Below are 24,322 nucleotides of genomic sequence, written 5' to 3'. Positions count from 1 at the left end.
AAACTTTGCGTCTCGCATACATATGCTCTCGTTATAACCCACGACCCCTTACTTTAAAATACTATGTGCCTTTTAGCTCTCCATCCTTCTCCATGTTAATATTATCCTCCAACGCTATCATTGGTCTATACTCTCTATTGCTACAATCTACCTCCTGAGCCCTTTGACCAGTAGGGTCTCCCAAATTATCAAGTTCATGATCATCTGCCACTCATATTTCCATTATTTGTACACTAAATCCATCTACCACTACCAGGGTTCCCATTATCTACATTAAAGCTTAAGCAGCCCCTAGGCAAAAAAAAAAAAAACTTCATCTGCCTAACACTTCTGTGCTGTGATATACTAGCACACCTCGCCTCATCCCTCATGCTCATCATTCACAATATACAGGTATAATATACTTTATCAGTACATATTCATTATTCTTTCCATATTTCTACTCTTCCAGTTCTATACAATACTACACTAACTGCAATTTCCTCGTTAATTTCCTAGCAAATGTTAAGGATTGGAAAGATCCTTAAAACCTTAGCAATTATTATAATGTAATAAAAACTTCTATGAAACATCACACAATCCTTAAATCCTCCAATTATACATCACTCTTCCCTAAAAACTGCATAACCCTCTAAAATGGTACAAGTCAATATAACTAGCTATAAACAAACAAACGAACAACAAACGTATAAGTTCCAATAAAAGTTTATATTTTGTGTATTTGTTCACATAACAATGCTAGGTTGCAATGTTCACATCCTTCTGCATTTCCACAACCACCGCATATATGTGGTATCTCTCTTTCATGCCAAAATAAATAATTCGTTGTGTGTCTGTATTAACGCATAATATGTACACCTATATCTTAATAAACAAATCTAGTTAGTATATAATGCAAATCTGACATTCGTGTGGTATCATCTCGTTCTCATAACATTTTATGTAGTTATCACACATATTACAAGTGTGTAATTCATCACCGGGTAGTTCTATCAAATACACCCATAATCGTGTTTTCCATATTATGCAATAGATGGCTCCACATATTTTCACGCAATCTGTTATTGCTACCGCATTCACCGTAAATAATTATAATATTGTATATGGTAGTTCCTAAATAAATTAAAAATCGGGTTCAAAATTCTCTATTGTAACTACACAGCATTCTTAAATAAGTAAAAAAGTTCTGTCTACAAATTTTTTCGCATATACGTTCTCATATATATACTCTCATATTTTAAGTGTCATAAATATAAACTAGAATTCTGGCCACAAAAAAAAAAGGTATTGCCTTCTACGGTCCTACCATCCATTGGATGGGAATGAAACTCTTGATAAATATTACAATAAACTACATTAAAGTTTATATTTTGTGTATTAGTTCACATAACAATGCTAGGTTGCAATGTTCACATGCTTCTGCATTTCCACAGTCAACGCATATATGTGGTATCTCTCTTTCATGCACAAATAAAATAATTCATTGTGTGTCTGTATTAACGCATAATATGTACACCTATATCTTAATAAAACAAATCTAGTTAGTATATAATGCAGGTCTGACATTCGTGTGGTATCATCTCGTTCTCATAACATTTTATGTAGTTATCAGAAATGTTACAAGTGTGTAATTCATCATCGTGTGCCTCTATCGAGTACAGTCATAATTGTGTTCTCCAATTTATACAATAGATGGCTCCACATATTTTCATGCAATCATGTGTTGCTACCGCATTCACCGTAAATAATTATAATATTGTATATGGTAGTTCCTAAATAAATTAAAATCGATTCAAAATTCTCTTGTAACTATACAATAGTTTTTTAAATAAATGACAAAAAATGTTCTGTCTACCAAATTTTCGCATATAAGTTCCCATATATAATCCCATATTTTAACTGCTCTAAGCATAAATTGTGCTTTACAGCTTTACAGCAACCTGTAACTGTCCATCAGCTTCTCACATTTCTTACCTTCTCGCTACAAAATATCCATCCATTCCTTCGAGATCACATCGCCCAACAAATTCAAATCGCGGCTAAGGCAATTTTCCACGCCAATATCTATCCAACATATTCCGGCAATGTCGTCTATTATCACTCAAATGTACTCGAAACGGAGGTTTAACAGCTATCCTGTCATCATTCTCTGCATTATGGCGCTCTCCTTTTTGTTCTTAAACATCCGTTCTTTACCACAGCATAAGCCGCTCTTCGAAGCACTTTTACTCGAAGAAAAAATCCATGCCTTTATCCTTAATGAGACACATCTCACACCCAGATTGTCATGCCGCATACCTCGCTTCCAACTGTTACGCCAAGATAGCACTTTCCCTGCTAGGCGAGCCAACGGGGGAGTAGCGATTGGGTTTTCACCTTCTATTCCATTTCGTAGTCACTCTCCGACTCTGCCTAATCTTCCTGAATACCTTATCACATCATTATATTATCAGGAATTGTATGTGACTGTAGCAACTATATACATCCGTCCTGGGCATGATATTCCGTTCAGCTTCTTTCAGTATATCTCCAATACCTTCCGTACCTACATCATTATGGCAGATGTGAATTTACATAGCCGGACACATACTCAACGGGATCGTTTCCTCAACTACATCACCAGTCATACTACTGGAGTGACTCTGCCACTTCCAAAACCGACTCGTCCCGCGAGTCAGACTACTCCAGATATAGTTATTGTTTCGAACAACATGTCACATCGTAGCTGTGTTAACGTTCTTGATCTCATTGGTAGCGATCATGCTCCAATCAAGCTAGACATTCAGACTCGTGTAACTACCACTTCTCAGTCTTCTTCTCCCCGTACTGTCTATCGTTACGATAAAGCAAATTGGACAGCTTACAGATCGTATCTTCAGGATCATCTTCATCATTTACAGCCACCAGCTACAGAATCAGGACTTTCTGAAACTTTGGATTCTCTAGTTAATGCTATCCATAACGCCACAGACAAACATATCCCTAAGTCAACAGTTTCGACTTTTCGACCCGCTTTACCTCCTCAATACTTACCATTGATCAAACGGTCCCGACAGTTTTATAGAGATTTTGCTGCCACTGGCAACCTTGACTCTCTTCATCATTACAGGCAGTTGCAACGAACGGTGCACAACTATCTTAAGGCTTACAAATTGCGATGCTGGGTCAAAGCTTGCTACAATCTCGGCTCACTTTCACATCCCACTCAGTATTGGAAAAGATTCCGACAGCTTACAGGTCGAAATACTCGTACAACATATCCTCTTATCGACAATAATACTCCGCTGCACACTGATACAGACAAGGCCAATGCATTTGCAAGATATCTCCAGGACATCTTTACGCCTCTTGCACCTGAAATTCCACACCGTTCTCATCCAGTCGACAAACTCAATCTGGATTCTCCTCATCTACAGCCTAATGTTAATCACACTCTGCCTGAAAACAATCCTCTTACTACACCGATCTCTATATCTGACATCAATTCAGTTGTAGCTCACAGACGTAACACAGCCCCTGGCATGGATTCTATTACATATAGACACATTAAAGAAAGTCCGTACGTAGTATTATATCTGCTTTGTCACATCTTTACTTTTATCCTTCGCACTGGCTTTGTACCTGCTGACTGGAAAACTTCGAAAACTCTTATGTTTCTCAAACCACATAAACCTGTTGCTTCTGTTAGCTCATACCGTCCTATTCAACTAACATCGACCTTCAGTAAAATACTGGAACGCATCATTGTCAAACGTCTTCATTCATACCTGGCGCATCACCACGTCATTCCACTCGAGCAAGCTGGTTTCAGACCTTCTTTCAGCATTAATGACCAATTGCTCCGCCTCTCAAATTCCATCTATACTCACTTTAACACAGGCAACCCGTCCTGCTTGGTCCTGTTTGATCTCGAGAAGGCTTTCGACAAGGTCTGGCATCCCGCTCTCATCTATAAACTCAAACAGCTCCGCCTGCCTATTGCTTACCTTAGATTCATCTTTAATTTTCTTAGCTGTCGATTGGCTTATGTCTGTATCAACACTAGTTTTTCATTTCCTATTTTTCTTCATTCTGGAGTTCCCCAAGGATCGGCTTTGTCGCCCTTACTATATATTCTATTCGTTTCCGACTTCCCAGCAGTCCCAGATAATGTTAAGCTCTTTCAGTATGCCGATGACACTGCACTTTTTGCGACTGGCAAAACAATTCATCAGCTTAATCTGGCTCTCCAGGATGCTATCAATGTCTTTGTTGATTGGTGCTCCCACTGGAGACTGATAATAAACCCAGCAAAAACTCAATGTATTGTATTTCTTGCCCCGAAGCATCGTTCACGTGTACACCGCAACCCAACACTCTTACACCTCTCTGTACAAGATGTACCTTTAAAACCTACTCGCAGTGTCAAATATCTAGGAGTAACCTTCGATCATCAACTAACCTGGACACCACATCTGAAAGATATCTCCAAGAAGGCGTACTCTCGCCTCAATCTTCTGAAAGGTCTTGCTGGAACTACCTGGGGACTCCATACTCATACACTTCTTAACACGTACAAAGTTTTCCTCCGCCCGATTTTGACGTACGGATTTACAGCTTGGATATCTGCTCCGACCTCATACTATGAGAAATTATGCATCTTGGAACGTCATGCCTTGCGAATTGCTTATCGTATCAAATTACCAAGTCCCACTCAAGATCTCTATCATAGACTTACATTTCCGCATATCTTATATCATTTAGAAACATTACGCACTAAATATATTACCCAGCGCCTACACAACAATCATCCACTTCTTCAGCAAACTTTTGACGATCATGCCCGAAGTACCTCTCCCGTTGCCGCTTTGTTCCCTCCGCTCTCATTACTATTCACTTTGTACCATTACACTCTACCTCCAGACCACCCAGACGCCGTCTACTACGAGCCATACACTACAGCCGCTCATCTACCTCACATATGGCCATCACATGCACAGTGACACCTTGTGTACTAACAGGGCTCCTCTGTCCTCATTGATGCCTAGCGCAGCCCCTAAAGATAACCAGCATTAGTTCAACTAACAAAACCTATGTGTTGTAGTGAGTTTCGCACTTCATTTCATCATTCCACATCATATCACTTACAGTTATGGTTTTCCCTCACTGCAGTTTATGTATTTACCTTTCCTCATGATTATGGTTAAAGGCCATAATGACTGTGAAAGTTTGAATAATAAAGTTTTCTGTACCTACCCATAGCCCAACCATTGCTTTCTGAATAGCAGAATATACTAAACATCTCTTCCCCTACAGAGGGCGTAACCCTCTTCGGGTAGTAGCTAGCGTAGGCTAGCTGGTAAAAAAAAAAAAAAAAAAAAAAAATTGCATCGCCTCCATAGCCAAGTCAAAGAGCACCCACCTCATAGGCTGGATGAAGGTTTATATTCTGTGTAACTTTTCAGATACTAATGGAAAATTGTAATGTACACACGTCTCTGTTTTTCCACAGTCAACGCCAATATATGGAGTTTCTCTTTCATGCCTAAAATAAAATAAATCAATCTGTGTCTATATTAATGCGTAATATGTACCTCTATATCTTAATAAAACATAAATCTAATTACTATATAATGCAAGTCTGACAATCACGTGGTATCATGTCATTCTCATAACATTTTATATTGTCGCAAACGCAAATACTACGTAAATCCTTCAGCCTATTTGTATCAATAGTTGATAACACAATACAATACGTATATTCCAAATACTTGTACTACACCACGCATATACATAATTGCCCATTCAAAACTTTCAACAATTTCTAATTGTACAATTATTTTCGTGTAAGTGCGTTGAATACTAAAAATCAACAGTTTTCATAATTTCGTCTACGCAAATATATAATCTGCAGAGTTGTATGCTAATCAATGTGTTCCGTATTAGTACATGATCTATACCAATATAAATATACCATTCCAGCACTAAAAGTACAATTCGTCTAAATTTTAAATAACTAGTCAATAACATTAAAATATAAATAATTATATACATTGTAAATAATTCAATCGATAATATTCTAATTTCGTAAGTTGTATTTATAAATAAGTCCTAAGTATAAAAAATACTATATTCCAATAATTCAAATCTATTCAAAACTGTTTTAACATAATGGGAGCAACATCCTCTCCGGTAAACGTAAAACAATAACACCAGTAAATACAAGTCTTTGCCTATGTCTTATGCCTTCAAAATTGTTGATTCATGCTTTCAATAGTACACCAATACTAAAATATGGGTTTCTCTTAAAAATATTACCCGTTGTATTCATTAATATATTATTTCCTAAAATAATAAAACTTTCCCAAACATTCCACATGTCATCTTCCCTATGCATCATGCTAGTCTCATTCCATAATAATTTTGTTATCTCCTAAGCTCATTCTAAAATAGCTTAAAACCCTATCTGTAATGTTATACATTAGCAGTTAAAATTGCATCATACTTTACAAACAAAAAATATTAAATATTTTTACATACATAAAGCATTTTATACCCATTTCAATAGTTGCAAATACGTCAATTATCTGTCAAATGTATTTGCTGTTGCTTCAAATTAAATCAGTTCCACACGTAAAAAATCAATCACCATATAAAGCTTCCCAACTGTTATCAAATATTATAAGGAATATATATTCTTATAATTCAATACATGGTAAATAAAAACAATATAATTATCTCTGGTACTTGTTAATTCTATAATAGCAGCTACATAAATACTCTAGTTCGCAGTAAATACAATATACTTAAATATTATGCTCCATACCGTAATCCAATTTAAAATATTTTCAAGCTATTATTTATTTAATTCTTTCAAATGGAAATCGTAGTGCCAATTAGCATAAATACAATCTTCAGCATTTCCTCAATATGTGCAACATTCATCAATGCAAACCAATACTAAACAATTCCCAAGCAACGTGTAAATTGTAATACTCTACCCATTCCAAATCCATCGTGTGCCGTTCCGCACATTCACTACGTTAACGCAAACCAATACTAAAACTGCACACGAATATAATCTTAAATACATCTATACAAATAAAATATAAGTTTGTTCTATTTTATAGCAATTCAATATACTTCTACAAACCATATTATTAAATAAAAATCCTAAATAAATAATAAACAACCCTACAAAGTGCATACGTATCCAGTTAAACCCAATTTAATAACCTCATTACAAACTAATATATTACGCTTAAATGGTGCTTCAATTCAATAAACAATAATAGCTTTCTCTATTTATTTTATTCTCTTCTCTTTCTTGTACATCTAAATCTCATGTAATTCACCTTAAGTCTCCCCCTTCATTCTGTATCAGTCTCCCATATAACGTGGCTGTTAAATAAAGTTGTAATTATTGCCAATAGATGGTAGCACAGTTGCACATATCGTAGTACTGTGGGGTTCCGCTTTCTTTATCAAAATGTCTCGTTATCTATTATTATTATTTCAATTTTATAATAATTAAGTACATGCTAAAACAAAAAATAATATAAATTAATCACATAATGCAATAATATGTTAAACTATGCAACTTCGCCCAGCCAAATTCTTCACAATTTTAATTACCATCAATCTATACGACAATGCAAGCAAAACGCGCGCATTCGCATTTCAGAGCCCTACTATGGAGGAACCTCTGTTCAACAATCACGCAACGCCGCCATATTGGAAAAACAAATCCGTCCATCAAAACCACAATCGGCAACGCTCAATTCTTCATACGTAAGTATATACATATAATAAGTATTATAGGTTAATTAATATTGATCATTTCCAATTATGTAAATAAAAGAATGTTCAAGGTAAATTCATAATTAATCTAGTAAAAATTAAAGTATAATTCATAATTAGGGCTTGGTCTCATTACGTAAAAATTATATTATAGGTAACTATACGTAGTCTAATCACTGTAGAGCTCCTCCCTGGCTAATCGGTTAACGTACGCAACTTTGGCGTGGTCAACCCGGGTTCTATTCCCGGCGGAAGCTCATGTGGTTCGGATTCCACGTTAATCAGTATGTCCACGTCTCATATAACCTCACTGCTAAAAGAAACGCTAAACTAAAGTCAACAACAATCTAATTAGTTTTCGCTGCAACACTACAAAACATCCCTAAAAGAAAAATTTACCTATTTATGGAAAAATCAGTGTAATTATTCTCATTACAGACAACACTGCGATATGGACATAAATTATATACAACTGCAACAACAAACAACCAGGAAATAGCCAACAAAATAGCGGCCGTGTCATCAAAGGTGCGTAAACTTTCTCTTCTTACTTAAGTCACAATAATAAATATATATACAAAGTGTGCCGGTATCTATAAATGAAAACACCATTAGCGTCCACGGCTACCAAGCAGCAAATATACAAATCGGGTGTGCAAAACTCGCAACAGTAATGGCGCCAGCGCAAAGGTTACACATACGTAATAAAATATAAAAAGCAAGCGGTAAAAGTATAAAGGGAAGTCAAAGCAAAACCAAACAGTAAGGGCGCCAGCGGAAAAATCACACATACGTAATAAAATATACAAAGCGAGCGGTAAAAGTATAAAGGAAACTCGCACTACGGTCAGACAGTAATGGCGCCAGCGGAAAAATCACACATACGTAATAAGCTATACAAAACAAGCTGTAAAAGTATAAAAGGAAGTCGCAATTAATTCCAACAATAATGGCTACAGCAAAAAAATCACATACGTAATAAAATATATAAAGCAGGCGGTAAAAGTATAAAGGGAACTCGCACTACGGTCAGACAGTAATGGCGCCAGCGCAAAAGATCACAGAGACACGTAATAAAATATACACAGCGGCGGCAAGTCCTCTGCTGTGTAGAAGTACGTCAATTACTACTCCGTGGGACGTAAAACTTAAAAAGAAGAAGAAGAAGAAACTCCTGCTGATATTAGTAAAGCAGTATTGATATTGGAAACAATGTGTCGTATGTTCTGTGTTTACTATTACTAAAGAAAATAAAAGATATATTATGGTAAGGACTGTTGATATCTAAAACTACAATCCCAATTATTATTATTATTATTATTATTATTATTATTATTATTATTATTATTATTATTATTATTATTATTGATTCAGTGATGTAATGCTAGAATTTTTGGTGAGTATATGCTAGACCGTTTTCAAAAAATACAGCGTGTCGTCCTTTCGTAAATTTACAGTGAGTATATGCTAAACTATAAAAATATTAGGTAGATACATGCCGTATACTTCCGTATAAACCCAATTACCCTGGTTTCATTTGAGTTTACCATTCCTTTCAGCAGTGATACTATGTGGAACTACAGTTAACGTGAGATCCGAACCAAACCCGGTTGAACGACTGTCTTATTCCTGTTCTCAGTAAAAGAGGAAAACCGTTTAAAATTTATTACACAATTTGTCAGTTGTCGATCTAAGTAAAGAGAGGGTGAAAAAATAAACATTTGGTTGAATTTTGAAAAACACTAAGCCTAAAATTTAGTCATCAAACTTGTGCAGGTATGCAGCTCTTTATCTAGATTTTCGGTCTTTAAATTAAACATTACGCGGAAAATCTTTGATTTACTCTTATTTCTTGCCTACGTAGAAAATCTCCTACGGTAAACTACGGGCATATGAATCGTTGTAGAATTTTACTCTACTCGAAAAACTAAATAGCTTAAGACAGTACTCACAGTTGTGGTGGTCGATGCCTTCACTTTACTGGGATACTGTCTATTGAAACCGGTCACTTTAACTATCCAAATGACGCACTTCCCTAGTAAACAAATGTCTGTCAAAGGAAGTCCCATAGATGTTTCCTGTTGAATATTAGTAATGTATGGTCGGCGCACTTTCATCTAACTGTCCCTCAGCACGTAGCAATAATTCATCTTTCTATGTCTAATGTATGCAGTATTCGGTAAAGATATAGAGAACTTACTAACTCGATTCATGCTTGTTATTTCAACAACACTAATCAAAGAAAAATTCCTTTCTTCTTTGGAAAACTTATATTTGACCCCTTTCCTCGCTTGGGTTCTCACCACTGGGTGACCGAGGATTGTCTTCTTGATCTTGGAGTTTCTTGCTAACGATTCTTCCTATCTGTTACCAATATTCTGCTTGGGATTCGTTCTCTCAGCACGTATATGATAACATGTGAGTTGAATTACTGGTATTTTTCTTGAAAACATCCGGAGTTATGATTTGCTTCCCATTTGGAAAATAATATGTTGAGAAGCGACATGGAATTTCCATTCGATCAAACACAGCTTGTTTTTAGACCTGGTCTTGGTGCCTTATTCTTATTATCGGTACGAGAAATCAAATGAAAGATTGATACATAACAGATAACAACAGAATTATTCACAGATTAAAACAGAATTAGTCTTCTGCTCAGGCTGTCTGTTTTTGCTTTCTTAATAAAACCTATTTTCTTCACGTAGGGTATATGTTCAACCATCTTAATAAACTTTATACTTTCAAACAATAGAACATCGCTTTCTCCCTCCCATTTCTCAAATTAAAATATGTCGAGTTTAAGCTACTATGTTATTCAGGGGTAAAAGTGAGGGGGAAGGCGGGGGACGTTGTCTACCCACTTCAATAAAATATCTATTGCGTTCCCCCACTTCCTAAAAAAAATACAATGGGCAAAGATAGGCAAGGGGGACGGTCTGATTATACGCGTCTCCCTACCTTTTCAGACCCACTTTTACCCCTGATGATATATGAACAAAATTATACCTTTTTTTTTTATTTCGCCTGAAGAAAACTCTCTCCCAAGGTTAGACTATCCCTTATGGATATTTTCAAGAAAAATCGCTTTCTTCATATTATACTAGTGTGTTGATAATGAAATATTTATTTATGGAATATCAACCATATCGCCAGAATTATTTATTTGAAATAAAATAAAGAATAGAAATAGAGTGCAAAAAAAAAAAAAAAAAAAGTAAACCATCTGTTGTAGATTTTTCCAAGTTACATCTATAGTATGCCTTAATGAAATAGATATTTATGATGTGTCAATAAAATCGCTTGAGACATTTTTGAAAAAAAAAAAAAAAAAACAATTCACCATTTAGACCTAGTAGAGCACCCTTATTTTCGGGGTAGAAAGAAAATTCTCCATGGACAATCTTATACCAACCTTAAATTCAAATTTGGTCCTGATACAAACAGTATGGCCTCTAGATATGTATATGTATAGGGCTATCGGGGATATAGATGAATGAACATCAAAGAATACTTTAAAATCTCCTATGTTATTTTCTATTGTTTTTCTTACTAGGTTGCTGTTGATTTCTCTTACATTTCCTGTAATGCATATCCGTATTGTCTTACGAAGTCCTGTGTATTCTATGTATTGTAGATGTTGCATTGTCACTATTAATCTTCCTTTATCTCGTTTCCTTCATCAAACAACGTGTTTCTTCGGAGATGTTTTCCTCTTTCTTCGTACGTGTTTCTTTGCAATACTTCCTACCTTCGTATTCATTAGGATTTCTGTGATTTTTTTGTTAGCATCATAAAAGTTCATTTCCTCCACGAGTGCATTCTTTAATTACAGAAGTACGTTACGCTGCTCTTGAGATCTATTTTCCTTTCTCCACTTTTCCGTCGTCCTAAAAGTTTTATTTTTTCCGGTTTGATCTTCAGATCCATTTTACACCTTATCATTCGAGATTCACTACTTGTGATGAACCTGTTCACTGCATTGAAGTCATCAATCACACATTCTCTGTTTCACTTGATGCGTGTAGTCGATTTGCACGTACGTCACTTGGGTAATTTTTCCAGCTGTTAGTGTGGTTCTTGGTACGTATCTAAAAATAGGGACCTTATTTTTGCCAAGTCCTTTTTTTCTGAGTTTATTTCTTGAAGGAGGAATTCATAAAGTGCATCTTCTCCGCTTTGGTAATTTCTAACAAAGAGGACCCCACATTCGTCAAAATTTTCTATTGATTTTTCATTTGATTCTTGTCCGATTCTGGCTTTGAATACTCTTGTAATAACATTCTCTGTTATTAATCTCCCCAACTTCTCCGTAGTATTCTTCTATTCCTTCTTTTGAATGGCTTATTGAAGGAGCCAGTGCTTGAATTGTTTATAGTTTGTACCGTCGGGAGCGTTTAATAGCAAACCTTGCTAATCGACTACACTGTCTAACAGCCAAAATGTCTCTTCAGTTCAGCGTTGATTAGAAATTCAAGACTATAGGTCTTCCCACACTATAATCCTCTGTAAAAAGAGTAGATGTCCACTTCTCAATTCGATTATTTTTTTTCAACTTACTTCCTTCAATCCGATTATGTTCCAATTGATTTTTTATACCTCTTCTTCCAACCCCATTATACGTAACATGGTTGGTTTTAAATGACAACTTAGGAGCGGTAACTTACATTATTCTTAGCATAGTCTGCATTTCACATTGTCTTGTGGCCAGCGCGCGCATCTTTGGTGCACGGGGTTTCGATTTCGATAGAAGAGCTTGGAGATTTAAACGCATTATGGTGGTTCGGATTCTCCCTTAAACTGTAGATCTACGTCTCATATAGCCTCGGTGTTGAAAGGAATGCTAAATACAGAATCCAACCAACATCTTAGCATCTTCTCCTTGAATGTGATTCTGAATTTGCTTTGACTTGTCATATTTCCGCCTCCGGAGTATGAGGACCATGTTTTTTTTTGTTTGTTTGTTTGTTTGTTTGTTTGTTTCCTACCATGATTGGTGGATAAAGTCAAACTATTTGGCAATAAATTCACTGTCCCAGCCAAGCATGTTGGTGATGGTGATAATCCTTCCTGTCCGCCATCCTGTCATTAGTCGCTGTAGAGAGAAAATTTATAGTTTTTAATTACTTTACTTTCCAAACTCCAGGACCAATTCTACACAGTCTTATACAAAAAATCTAGTCATCCACATCCACATGCTCTTTTAAAGCCCATATTCTCATAAGCATAAATTAAGAAATTTTAATACTTTGGCTTGATAAAAAAAAAAAAAAAAAAAAAAAAAAAAAAAAAAAAAAAAAAAAAAAAAAAAGGTAATAGCTCACCAATTAAGGCTGAGGTTCACATTTATTTGATTCAATTTCGTGTGTCAAAAGAACACGGGTCCTTTTAAACAATGTATTTGTTGTTTTTATTTCATCCTTTTTATCTTTCTTTAACTTTACTTTTGATACAGAACTAAGCAATCTGAACCCACAAAATATTAAAGTTCAAAATATTTTACGCAAAATGGAGATGTGAAAAAAAGTGATCATGAGACTGCATCATTTAGGTTAAAAATATTAAATTGATCATAAGATCTAAACCACTGACGGCCAAATGGCGGCCCGTGAGTTATGTTTCTTTCGATCCGTGAGTATTATTCCTTTGTTTAACACTGCTTATAGCCTTAACTGTTTTCAGTAAAAGCAATATCCGTTCTTCTGTTATGCGTCTTTCTCTTCAATATTTGACTAGTTATTTTAATTAGTAGTTGTGTGATTATTTTATTTTCATGTATCTACTTATTTTTAATTTAGCTGGGCCCAAGTATGGTTCTTGACTCTCAATGTATTATAAATTGACAATCGCTAATCTACCCCTCCCCCCCAAAATAAATCCATCTTGTAGTTACTAAGTAAGCCCAATTGCAAAAATTCTCTGTAATTGAACGCGTTATTTAAAGAAGGAAAACATTTCTCTTTTCCCAAAATGAGATTTGATAGCCAAAATCTACGTGTTCAAAACATGTAAATTTACATTGGGAAATAAACTTTACAATCATTTCGCGTTGACGAATATTCAATGACATAATAACAAATTTAAATAAATAAATTGTTTTGGCGAGCAGGAGCTTTTCTTTTCTTAAAATCAGATAAAAGGAATGTTCCCTTCTTCAGATGACACGCTCTGTTATTTCAACATTTTAAAGCTAGTAAAATATTATCCCAAGATTTAAGATATAAAAGTAAATGCATTTATAATAAAATCAATACTTGCTGAAACATATCTTTTTCTGAATTTATCTTCTAGGTCAAGTATGTGGTCACTTGAGGGATGTCGTTTCTAAATAAAAGTCATGGCCGGGAAAACGAAATTAAGCTGGGACTTTGAAGTTTAAGGAACAAGGAATCCCACTCTGTAGAAGAGGAAGAAGAAAATTACCACAAGGGACACAACTTGAAGATCAACTAGCGACGGAAGCAGACGACAAATTGAAACAAGTGGTGACTGCTTTGAATCCGACAGATCGAGTCAAGTCAAGACTGTTGCCCTCACTCATGAGTCTTCCGTCCTTGTTTCTCCCCCATGAGGCTGAAGAATCAACGTCCAATCTACGCTCGTCTTGAAATCATTTTTTTCCCTTCTCTCTTTCTCAGCCACAGTCACGTAATTGTGTTACGTTTCTTCGTCGTCCCTATACTTTATCTTGTTTTTGTCTCTCATTCACTCGATTTTTCTGTTGCTATGGCAACGAATGGACACAAAACATTTTAAGTTGCCACATTGTATAACTTTCCATTTGGGACTTGGCGTATGGTGACTTCTTTCCTCTCTTCCTGACCATATGAACCTTCTCACCACTTACTTGAACAGTGGCCCGGGATTTTTTTTTTTTAAATGTGGGATTAAGCATTAGACAGTTAGCTATAATAGACAGGATGAAGTTATTGGGTTACTTTTCTATATTATAATTATAATATAGAATTATTATAATTATACAGATATAACATAAACATACATTTAGGAGGACACAGTGGCTCAGTAGTAGAGCACTTTACCTCTTGTGCATGGGGTCCCTGGTTCGATTCCCGGGCAAGTTTGTGGTGGAAACATCGTGTCCGTGGATTTTCTCGGGGTACTCCCGTTTCCTCCCACTTTCTCATTTGACCAATTCTTCCATCATCATTTATTTACTTTAATCATCGCCTCCTTTAACTTAAAGTGCATAATCATGGGACGTTAAACTGAAAGATTTTACTCTCATTTCATTTCAGGAAAGATTTTTTTTCTACTTCACGAAAAATAATACAGTAATTAATTTGTGTATAAGTTCAAGAACTTTAAACTAAGATCTGAGGCAATTCCCTTCTATCACGTCTGATTGTGTTGTAATTTCATACCCCAGCATTTGATATGCAATCAAGTATGAAATACGCATTATTTAACCACTATCATGTTACTATACATGTCACTAAGTCATGTGACAATTGGAGAACAATTGGAGAACCAATCACCAGTATAATAAAGTGTGTGAATTTTCAAAACGTCCTACTGTAATCCACTATGAGTCTAGTGAAAATTTGACGAACTGAATTAAATTACTATCCACCCTTATATTCCATCGCTAGACTGAAGGGGTATTTCTTTTGCAATAGCACCACGGGTATAGCAAGCGTTCTTTTATGATAATCTTCTCATATAAAATTTGTAGAAAATATATTAAATTGTAGTGAATGTAAGTAGTGCTCTCAAACGGGTCGGGTCGGGTCAGTCGGGTCAGGTTGTCGGGTCAGGCTACTCGGGTCGGGTTGTCGGGTCGTGTCAATCGAGTCAGCTCGGGTCGGGTCAGCTCGGGTCAGGTCAATCAGGTCGGATCACGGCTCGGATCAGTCGGGTCGGGTCGGGTCAGTCAATTCGGGTGACGGGTTGGGTCGGGTTGGTCTTCAACCCGACCCTTTGCGACCCGTTGAGAGCACTAAATGTAAGTGACTGGGTGAAATCTTGTTTCCAGTACCGAGGCTATACTAGACAAAATATTCTGCCTAAAATGTGATTCGGATCACTAACCGGGGTTCTATCCGAGACAAGTACCCCTCCAGAACCCGAACACAAGGTCACATAAGTTAGCCATTTAGCTGCAGAAAGGACATATGAATTTAAGTGAATGACAACATCATTCATCCTTTCAGACTTCGCTACACAATGCTAAATGGAATCAAGTGTATAAAGAAACTCAGTCTACCTCTACGTGGTAAGCCGTCCTGGAAAAGATGCAGAAAATACCAAGCCATAAAGATACCATATACTATTTTGCCATGATACTACTGTAGCTATAAGAAGTACCTCAATAAACCACCAGCAATAATCTGTCATCATACTCTTGTTTCAACGCCTCTGATGTAATACCTCTTTCCCATGATTTTGATGTCTTGTTGAATTCCCTTCCCTTGCTCATTACTCATCAACCAGATTCTCAGAAAAGAGGTCGAGCGTGACTATATACGAAATACAATTTCACAAATATTATTCGCCTTAAGGTTTCGAAATTTTCGACCAATTTCTCAGCAACCTCCCTCTAACATTTTCTCGTGGTTGTTTTCCAGGTATTTTTAATATATACACTCTTAAATAATAAGTATTCTGCCATGTTACTGTACTTGTAGAAATTAGCAAAGGACTGAGAACTGTGTTCTTATCCATGATGGGGCACTTTTGTTGGGTATGACATTAAGGCTATTTTGCGTACGAGGTAAAAGTTTTGTTCGAAGCCAATTTTCTTAGTAAAGTTTAAACAGATCAACAATTTAACTACAGTGAAACCTCCTCTAAACGACTACCTCTTTAAGCTGACCATTCTTCACCCTGCAATTCTTCAACAAAGATTTTTACTAGAACAGATTTTCATTTCCGTGAGAGCAACGTACTAGAATCTCCTTTAAACTGACTGCCACTCCTCCTGACCGAGATACTCCGACTTTTGTTAGGAAACATTATTTTACCCTTTCTTCAAGATGACCACTTTATTTCGAACATGTGTTTGATTAGTTAAGATATTTATAGTATTAACAAGTAGTATTAATGGCTTGACCCAATAGAGTTGGTGGATTCCGTAGACGAATCTTAGGAATGCCAGGACACCATTTGGTGTCCCTCGCACTTTGGGAAAGAGGTATACGTTCACGTAAGCATGAAGATTTCAATGTGTTACTCCTATGTCAATCATATGTGATAATGCCAAACGTTATTTCAATAGAATTACTAATTTCCCTTGTGATGACAGAAAATGTTTCAAGCGAATAAAGAAAGAGAAAAACAATTCTGGGAATTCTCAGAAACTGATTGACAGTTTCTATAAACAGAACAAACTGCGGCAACAGTCTTTTCCTCAAGGATACCGTAATATGAGATCCTGAAGAAAGAAAGAAAAAGATACAAAGTTCGACTAACCTTATTTTCCAGATGCAGCTCCCCTTTTTGAATTTAAGTCAGAGATTTGAAATAACGTATCATTGAACTCCTTTTAAGAAAATCATACTTTAAACGAGAAAATTTAGATTTAAAAATTTGAGTGATCACATTAAAAACAAGTTTCATGCTATTTTTAAATCTTCTCAGTCTACGGGTGGGAATCCATATATAGATTCTCAGGCCGTATTTGGTGGGTCGTGCAGTTTTAGCATTCGGCTAGGCTTTTTACAGTTAGTTTAAGATATTTTAGGATGCCACTAAGAGATGAATGTTACGAAATTTCAAATGAGGCGCTAAGTAGCTTATGTAGAAATCTTTACGGAACGTTAGGATGAAACAAGTACAGTATATAACTAATTACAGAAGAAGACTCAACACATTTTCAAATTTACGAGATAACCACCATTGAGCATAAAGATAAGTGATTTGCGTAAGAAAAGAAGAAAGAAAAAGAAAATGGAAGACCATCAATTACCTCTGTTCGTGAGTATAAACATACTCGATTTTAGATTTCCTACTATTGTTAATGAAATGAATCAAGCTTCGAAAATAATAGAGCAAAGGCGTTGGGTCCTGAAGTTTGCAGTAATGAAGCTATATAAGACTTGAATTTACAGCTTAACACACGGAATACTAAGGACTTGAATCTACAACTTAACATAAGATACCAAATCACATGAGCTCCTCCTACATGAATCGAACTTCTTCTGCCTCGACGGCTCATACACTGATAATTCAGCTGTGGAGGAGCTGTTTGAAAAAAGTTGAGAATCACAGTCCTAACATATTGTCATAAATTGCATTTCAAAATCCTGGTACATATTATCATATTTTTTTATTGTTTAAAAGAGAGGAAGTAATATACATGCCACACTCTTTGTTAATATTTCCAAAATAAAAGTAGTTTCCTAAAAGCAGTTTGGACATAATCTACACGGTGTCAGTAATGATTCAAATTTCAATGTTGTTATTAGAGGCCGCGGTGGCTCAGTGGTAGAGCGTTCACCTCTGGTGTAGGGATTTTTTGGTTCGATCCCAGCTCGCGCCAAGTGAGCTTTGTGCTGGGCAAACATCGTTCGTTGTGCGTGGATTTTCTCGGGGTTCTCCCGTTTCCTCCCACTTTCTTTATTTCATTCGTTTCTCATCATCGCTGTCTCCTTTAGCCTAGCCGGCATAACCGTGGAACGTAAAACCAAGTTTTCATTTTTTCAATGCTATTATTTGCGATTTTTTAAAAATAATAAACAAAATATTTTTTGCGAAATATTTTGAATCTCCTATTCAGATGCAAAAAGGAGCAAACTAAGTACAAACTGTTCAGAAAGTATACATTTAACTTATTGTTCGGAATTCTGAATTTTTTACTGTAAATCAGAATAAATATAAATATAACTTGTAATATTATAATTGAAAATAAAAACCCTCCATTATAAGTTTAGATTAATTAGTTTAATAAATACGACCTTGTTCTGTTTGGTAGGGGTCGAGGATTCAAATTTTTCACCACTGTCTGAAAGGATACACCATGGTGGAAAGACTACATCACCATGGGCTACACCATTGATTATGCTATAGCACTGACTAGTGAGTATACATTTAGAAATAAAAGCTTATGTTGTCAACTTGATAAGAATTTTGAGACCAGTTTTGTCTTACATATTAATAAAATACGTTTCGTCTGAAAGTGTATTCACATGAGCAAGTTATAACTTATTTCTGTACGAGGAGATGAAGACATGATTTCCAAAAGATAGATCCGTTTTTGGACGATATTATACCGAAGCTTTTGTGAATTAGATAAAAAGAACCTGAATTCACATTTGTCACTTTCAACCAATACGTATTCTAATCTTACAACACTAGATTCTAAATTTGTATTACATAAATACCTCCCTCAACAATCCTACCACTCATGATTCACACCACGGCAGATCTCATGCTTTCATCACAATGCTCTCCGTTGCACAGTAGGATTGAATTAACTGATACGTTGTGTACCCATAAAGAATTCTTGATTGGCTTCCAGCTCGGAAGATTCCTAACGACCTATCAACACTCACTCGGTGGGCTAGTGTTTATTCGTTTACGATTGAACGACTTAGGTTCAGTTTTGGAGCCGTAACACGCATGCTTTGCAATTCTGTCATATCCACATCCCCACGACCTAAAACAACTTCCCGGGATGATTTCGAGGTGATTTCTGCCGTCAACAATGTAGCTCCTACTATGAACAAAGATTTATTTATCTTCGTGTTAAACATGAACCGTATATTAGCTTGTATCCATGTTTAATTTATTTAGTCACTGGCAATAACAGGAGTCAAATACTTTTCACTGTGCTTACTCAGGTCGGACTCACATCTTTCAATGACAATCGCACTTAGTACTACATCACCATGGACTCACTACATCACCATGCTTGCGCTCACTATGCAATATAGGTATAGCCTTATTAAACAATATAGGTATAGCTATTTATTTAATTTTATTTTTCAGAGCGGCTTCTACATTTTCTGTAGTGTAATCAAGTTTTCTGGTCAATTGGAAATGAGTACAGAAACCCTTAAGATTCAAACATTTATATCTAGTTATCTTTGTCTCGGTAACTCAGTGAAGCCGAAAAAGAAACCAGCATCACTAAACCTGATTGTCTTTTCACTTTCCCGCCATTAATGTTCGCTCAAAACATTAGGTTTCCCGTATGTGAAAATGTAGCGTTTACTGTGTTTTTATTTTTATTTATTTTTGTTTAAATCTTTGTTTTAACATTCGAAATGGTTGTATATACAGCTTACGGACAAGTATCCACTACCTTCAGTGGGATTCGTACTTACTCAGGCTCGGGGTCACATCCTTCAATGACAACCGTACTCAGTATCCTCTTTGGAGCTCGCGCCCACTAATTTCGTTAGGGATGTCCTTACTTGGGTTCGGCCTAATGACACTCAGTGGGATTCGGGCTCGCTACCATCAATGGAACTCATGCTCAATGACGTCAGTGGGGGTTGCACTTATTTGTGCTCGGGTTCAGTGAAGCAAGAGCTCACTATTCTCGTTGAGATTCGCACTTACTCGAGCTCAGCCTCACATTTTTCAATGAGGCTACAACTTGCTAACCGCCTTAGAACTCGCGTCTCTTTTTGGCACATGGTTACTTGGACTCGTACTTACTAAACTTAGTGAGGATCGAGCTCACTCACATCCGTGGGGCTTGTACCTATTTGTGCTCGCATTTATTATCTTCAGTGGGACTCGCGTTTACTACTCTCTTTAAAGCTCGAATTTACTGTTCTCTTGAGGCTCGCGCTCCTCGGTTTCGGGCTAAGATTTCTTCAGTGAAACTCGCTCCCACTACCTCAATTGAACTCGTGCTCACTCGCGCGAGCTTCTTTCTTTCCACTGGGCTCGAGCTCTCTGGCATTGTTTCTTGTACTCATGTGGGCTTGAGTTCATTACCTGGTTCTCGCACTCGCTATTTTCCTTGAGTTTAGCGTTTACTCAGGCACGAGCTCACATCTTTCAAAGAGGCTTGCACTTACTAGGACTCGTACTCAAGGCTCACACTACTTGGATTCGAGCTCACTAATTTCAGTTGTATTCGTGCTCACTCGCTCTAGGCCTAATTTCATTCAAATGGACTCGGGTTACAGCCATCAATGGGCCTTGAGCTCACTGATGTCAGCAGGGCTTGCATTCATTTGGGCTCGGGTTCATTACCTTCCGTGGGGCACGCGCTCACTATTTTCATTAAGGCTTGCGTTTACTCGGGTTTGAGCTCGCATCTTTCAATGAGACTTGTACTCACTAATCTCCTAGAGCTCGCGCTCATTAATTTCATTCGGGTACGTTCTCATTTAGACTCGTGCTTACCATCCGCCGGTAAAGTTCGGTGAGGCTCGGGATCACGTTCACTAGTTCCGTTTGTCCTTAGGCTGACTAACCTCAAGTGAGTTCACGCATTGGCTCACTATCCTAAACGGGGCCTGGATTCACTACCTTCAGTTGTACTTGCTGTACTTGAACTCGCGCGCAATTATTTCGTTCGTGCTTGGAGTCATTATCTTCAATGGAGCTCAAACTCTTTACTTTCAGTGGGACTCGCGCTCGGACTTAATAACCTCAATTGGCTTTGCGATCAGGCTCACTTCCGATTCTTAGCTTAATAATGAAGAAATGGCACGTAAGATATTGCAATTTTTAACTTTAACTTAAGGGACATTGATTACAAGTTGAGCCAATAAAGATGGTTTAGTAGGCGTGGCGAAACTGTGACGTAATGCTTAATGATTTTGCAGTACACGCACATCCTCTGTTTTATAACAACCTTGGTTCCTAGTTTGTCGTACACAAGGATTTCTTGCTGGTCTCCTTTCTGTCTCTACAGAATAGCTAGAAAGAGAAAGTTTACTAACGGATTCTCCCACTCGTCGATGCTCATGGAACATTATTATTATTATTATTTCATGATAGAGCTAACTTTTGACCCAGTGCGTGATTCAGATAGAAGTTCACAGTTTCGACTTTTCCTCTACCTGTACTGAAGACCAGAATTAGTCGAAGCGTTATGAGTAACGAAAAACGGGACAAGCTCATCCTCAGTGATGACACCTGAGTTATATAGATAAAAATGTTTTTAACAAAAACAGAAGCTGCCTTCTAGACATTTGTATATGCAAACCGATAAAATCCTACCATTTGATCAACTTCCACTTTGTTACAATATGCAGACAAGAATGGTAATTCCGATTATCCTCTCACGGTGAGTGCAGCAGAATGCAGGAATGAGAATTGAATTTCCCCCTTTCTGCTGAAATAAAGTACAACTTTTTTTCTTTTTTTTAACTATTACGAGTTATGTGGCCTCGCTGGATTTTTTAAAATAAACTAACTTCATAATATATAACGAAAGAACGTTCTTCACTTGTTTATAGATGCTGTCAATGCACAATCTCACCCGTTCTTACGTTACGAACAGCGACAATAGGAATAATAGGAATACGACATGACTTCATATCAGTTGAAAGAATACTTATTCCAGACATGCAAACTGATCTACCTTGTGGATAAATGGCTAGCGTTCAACAAGAGGGATCACAGTTCAATTCCTGGTGGGAATTAATCCAGTTCGGGTTCTCTATTAAGCTGTAGGTTGTCTGTATTATTTCCGCCAAACTGGATACACATACTGAATATTTCTTGATTGCTTGGATTGGAATTCAGGGTCTCTTTCGGCACCAAGGCTATATGAAACATGGTCCTACAGGTAAGGTGGAATCCAAAGCACAATCTAATGCGTTCAAATTCCAAGGCTCTCCCACCGGAAATCGAACCTGGGACCATGTGCACTAAAGGCTCGCGAGCTAGTTACTAGTTCAGCGTAGAAGGCAGAATATTTTAAAAATTTATTTACACTTTAGCGACTAGATAACAAACAAACAAGGATGGCTGTTTCATAAAATGTTTTCAGTATGCAGCACTTCATACGTATTGTCCATCACAAGGATATCATGGTGCATACCAAGGACACCTACCGGACTTATTTCGTACATTTGAATACAATGACTGCTCCCTTTCAAATTGACTGCGTGCCGAACAAACATTTATACGTATAATGAATTTTAATAGCTATGAAAGTGATAGTTCGGCATAACTTTCATATGAAGGAAATTATCAGTGCCTACAGATTATAAACGAGCTAATATGCGTACCGCAACTAAACTCTATGGTCTACGAAACACGAAGGTTCAATGTCGCATTCACAAAAGCTCTCCATTAACTGCTGTCCTTAGCCAACTGGTTCGTTCCTATTTCTTCAAGATCAATCTTAATATTGTTCTACTAAATGTGCCCAGGTCTTCCTAATTGTCTCTTTCCAATTGGGTTTCCAGTTAAAATTTTGAAAGCACTCTTACTTTCTTCCATTCTGGCTACATGAACTGCGCGTCTGAGCCTCCTAGACTTAATGATCCTAACAATGATATAAATTAATCTCGTTATGAAGTTTCCAACATTCCCAGTTCCAGTCTCTCTTGAGTCCAAATATTCGCTTCAGGATATTATTTCAAGTACTTTGTGTTCTTCCCTCAGAGTAGGCTACCATATTTTGAGATCATAGAGCACAAAAAGCATAATTATAGCTTTGGTATTTAACGCTTCAAATTTTACGAGGAAATTCACGAATAAAAAAAAAGTTTGAACTGAATAATAACACGAATTCCCTGGTTTTAATCATTTTGTGCAGTTCTATCGTTCAAATTGAGGCCTGTTTTCTCTTCTCTGCTAGTGGATTCCTGGTCTAGTCATGTATTGTTCATTTCCACATCCCCCAGGTTTTCCTTTGCTGAAATTTTAATGCTATCCCTAATTTTTATTCCAAGCATCTTCAACACTAGTGAATTTCGAACAATCTAAAAGCAAGAATTTATTCGACATTTCAATCTAGTATCCTACTCTCGCCTGACCTTCAATTAATATCTTTAAATTAAATCTCTCCATCATTAGATGCTATTTCCTTTTCTCAACAATAGCCACTGCTGCCAGGTCAATATCAGTCAGCTTCTCTAAACGGTCGAATATCAATTATCCTAGACTTTCTTCTTCGAGGAATATCATTTATCATAGACTTGCTTCTTCTATCTACTGAAAGCCAATCAATTGAATCGTGTTTTTTCATCTGTTTAATACAAATCATTCGTAAATTTTACGAAGCAACATATCCAAAATTGTTGAATTCGCTGAACCGCGAATGCGCGGCCGGCCTCCTTCCCAATACCTTCCTAGCTCTTACAGCAGAGGCTAGTTTTGGTTTTACAGCTATGTCAGTATGTTTTATCATGCATATTTTGAAGGTCTAGTCGTAATTTTTACGAAAGGTTTGTAACCACGTTAGTTTCTTTTTCACAAATTTTGACAAATCTACTTTCTTGTTTTTAACATTAAATGAGTGTTTTGGACTATAAACAGTGCAAAGAGTTGTCATATTATTGTAACTGTCGATGATGCTGAAACTATGGGTGACAGTGAGGAAGAACGTGAAAATAATCAAATAAGAACGTTCTTGAATATCTTCTGATGAAGGCTCTAGTGATACTGCTAA

The 24,322-nt window shown here is 36.6% G+C and overlaps 1 protein-coding gene across 1 annotated transcript; it reads left to right on the top strand.

The window, feature by feature from the left end:
• Positions 1-2,156: 2,156 nt before the first annotated feature.
• LOC145679131 (uncharacterized) lies at positions 2,157-5,451 on the top strand. The gene is made up of 2 exons (XM_081749724.1): positions 2,157-3,559; positions 5,445-5,451. The coding sequence occupies exons 1-2, from the start codon at positions 2,157-2,159 to the stop codon at positions 5,449-5,451; spliced, it is 1,410 nt and encodes a 469-aa protein (XP_081605850.1).
• The last annotated feature ends 18,871 nt before the right edge of the window (positions 5,452-24,322 follow it).

This window comes from Thermobia domestica, chromosome 2, assembly GCF_964235325.1.
Source record: "Thermobia domestica chromosome 2, izTheDome1.hap1.1, whole genome shotgun sequence".
NCBI classification, from domain to species: domain Eukaryota; kingdom Metazoa; phylum Arthropoda; class Insecta; order Zygentoma; family Lepismatidae; genus Thermobia; species Thermobia domestica.
Note: the sequence above shows the minus strand (reverse complement) of the source record. Positions and strands in the feature narration are given on the sequence as shown.

Excerpts from the sequence above, each read along its gene's own strand:
- LOC145679131 (XM_081749724.1), top strand. The coding sequence starts at position 2,157 with ATGGCGCTCTCCTTTTTGTTCTTAAACATCCGTTCTTTACCACAGCAT.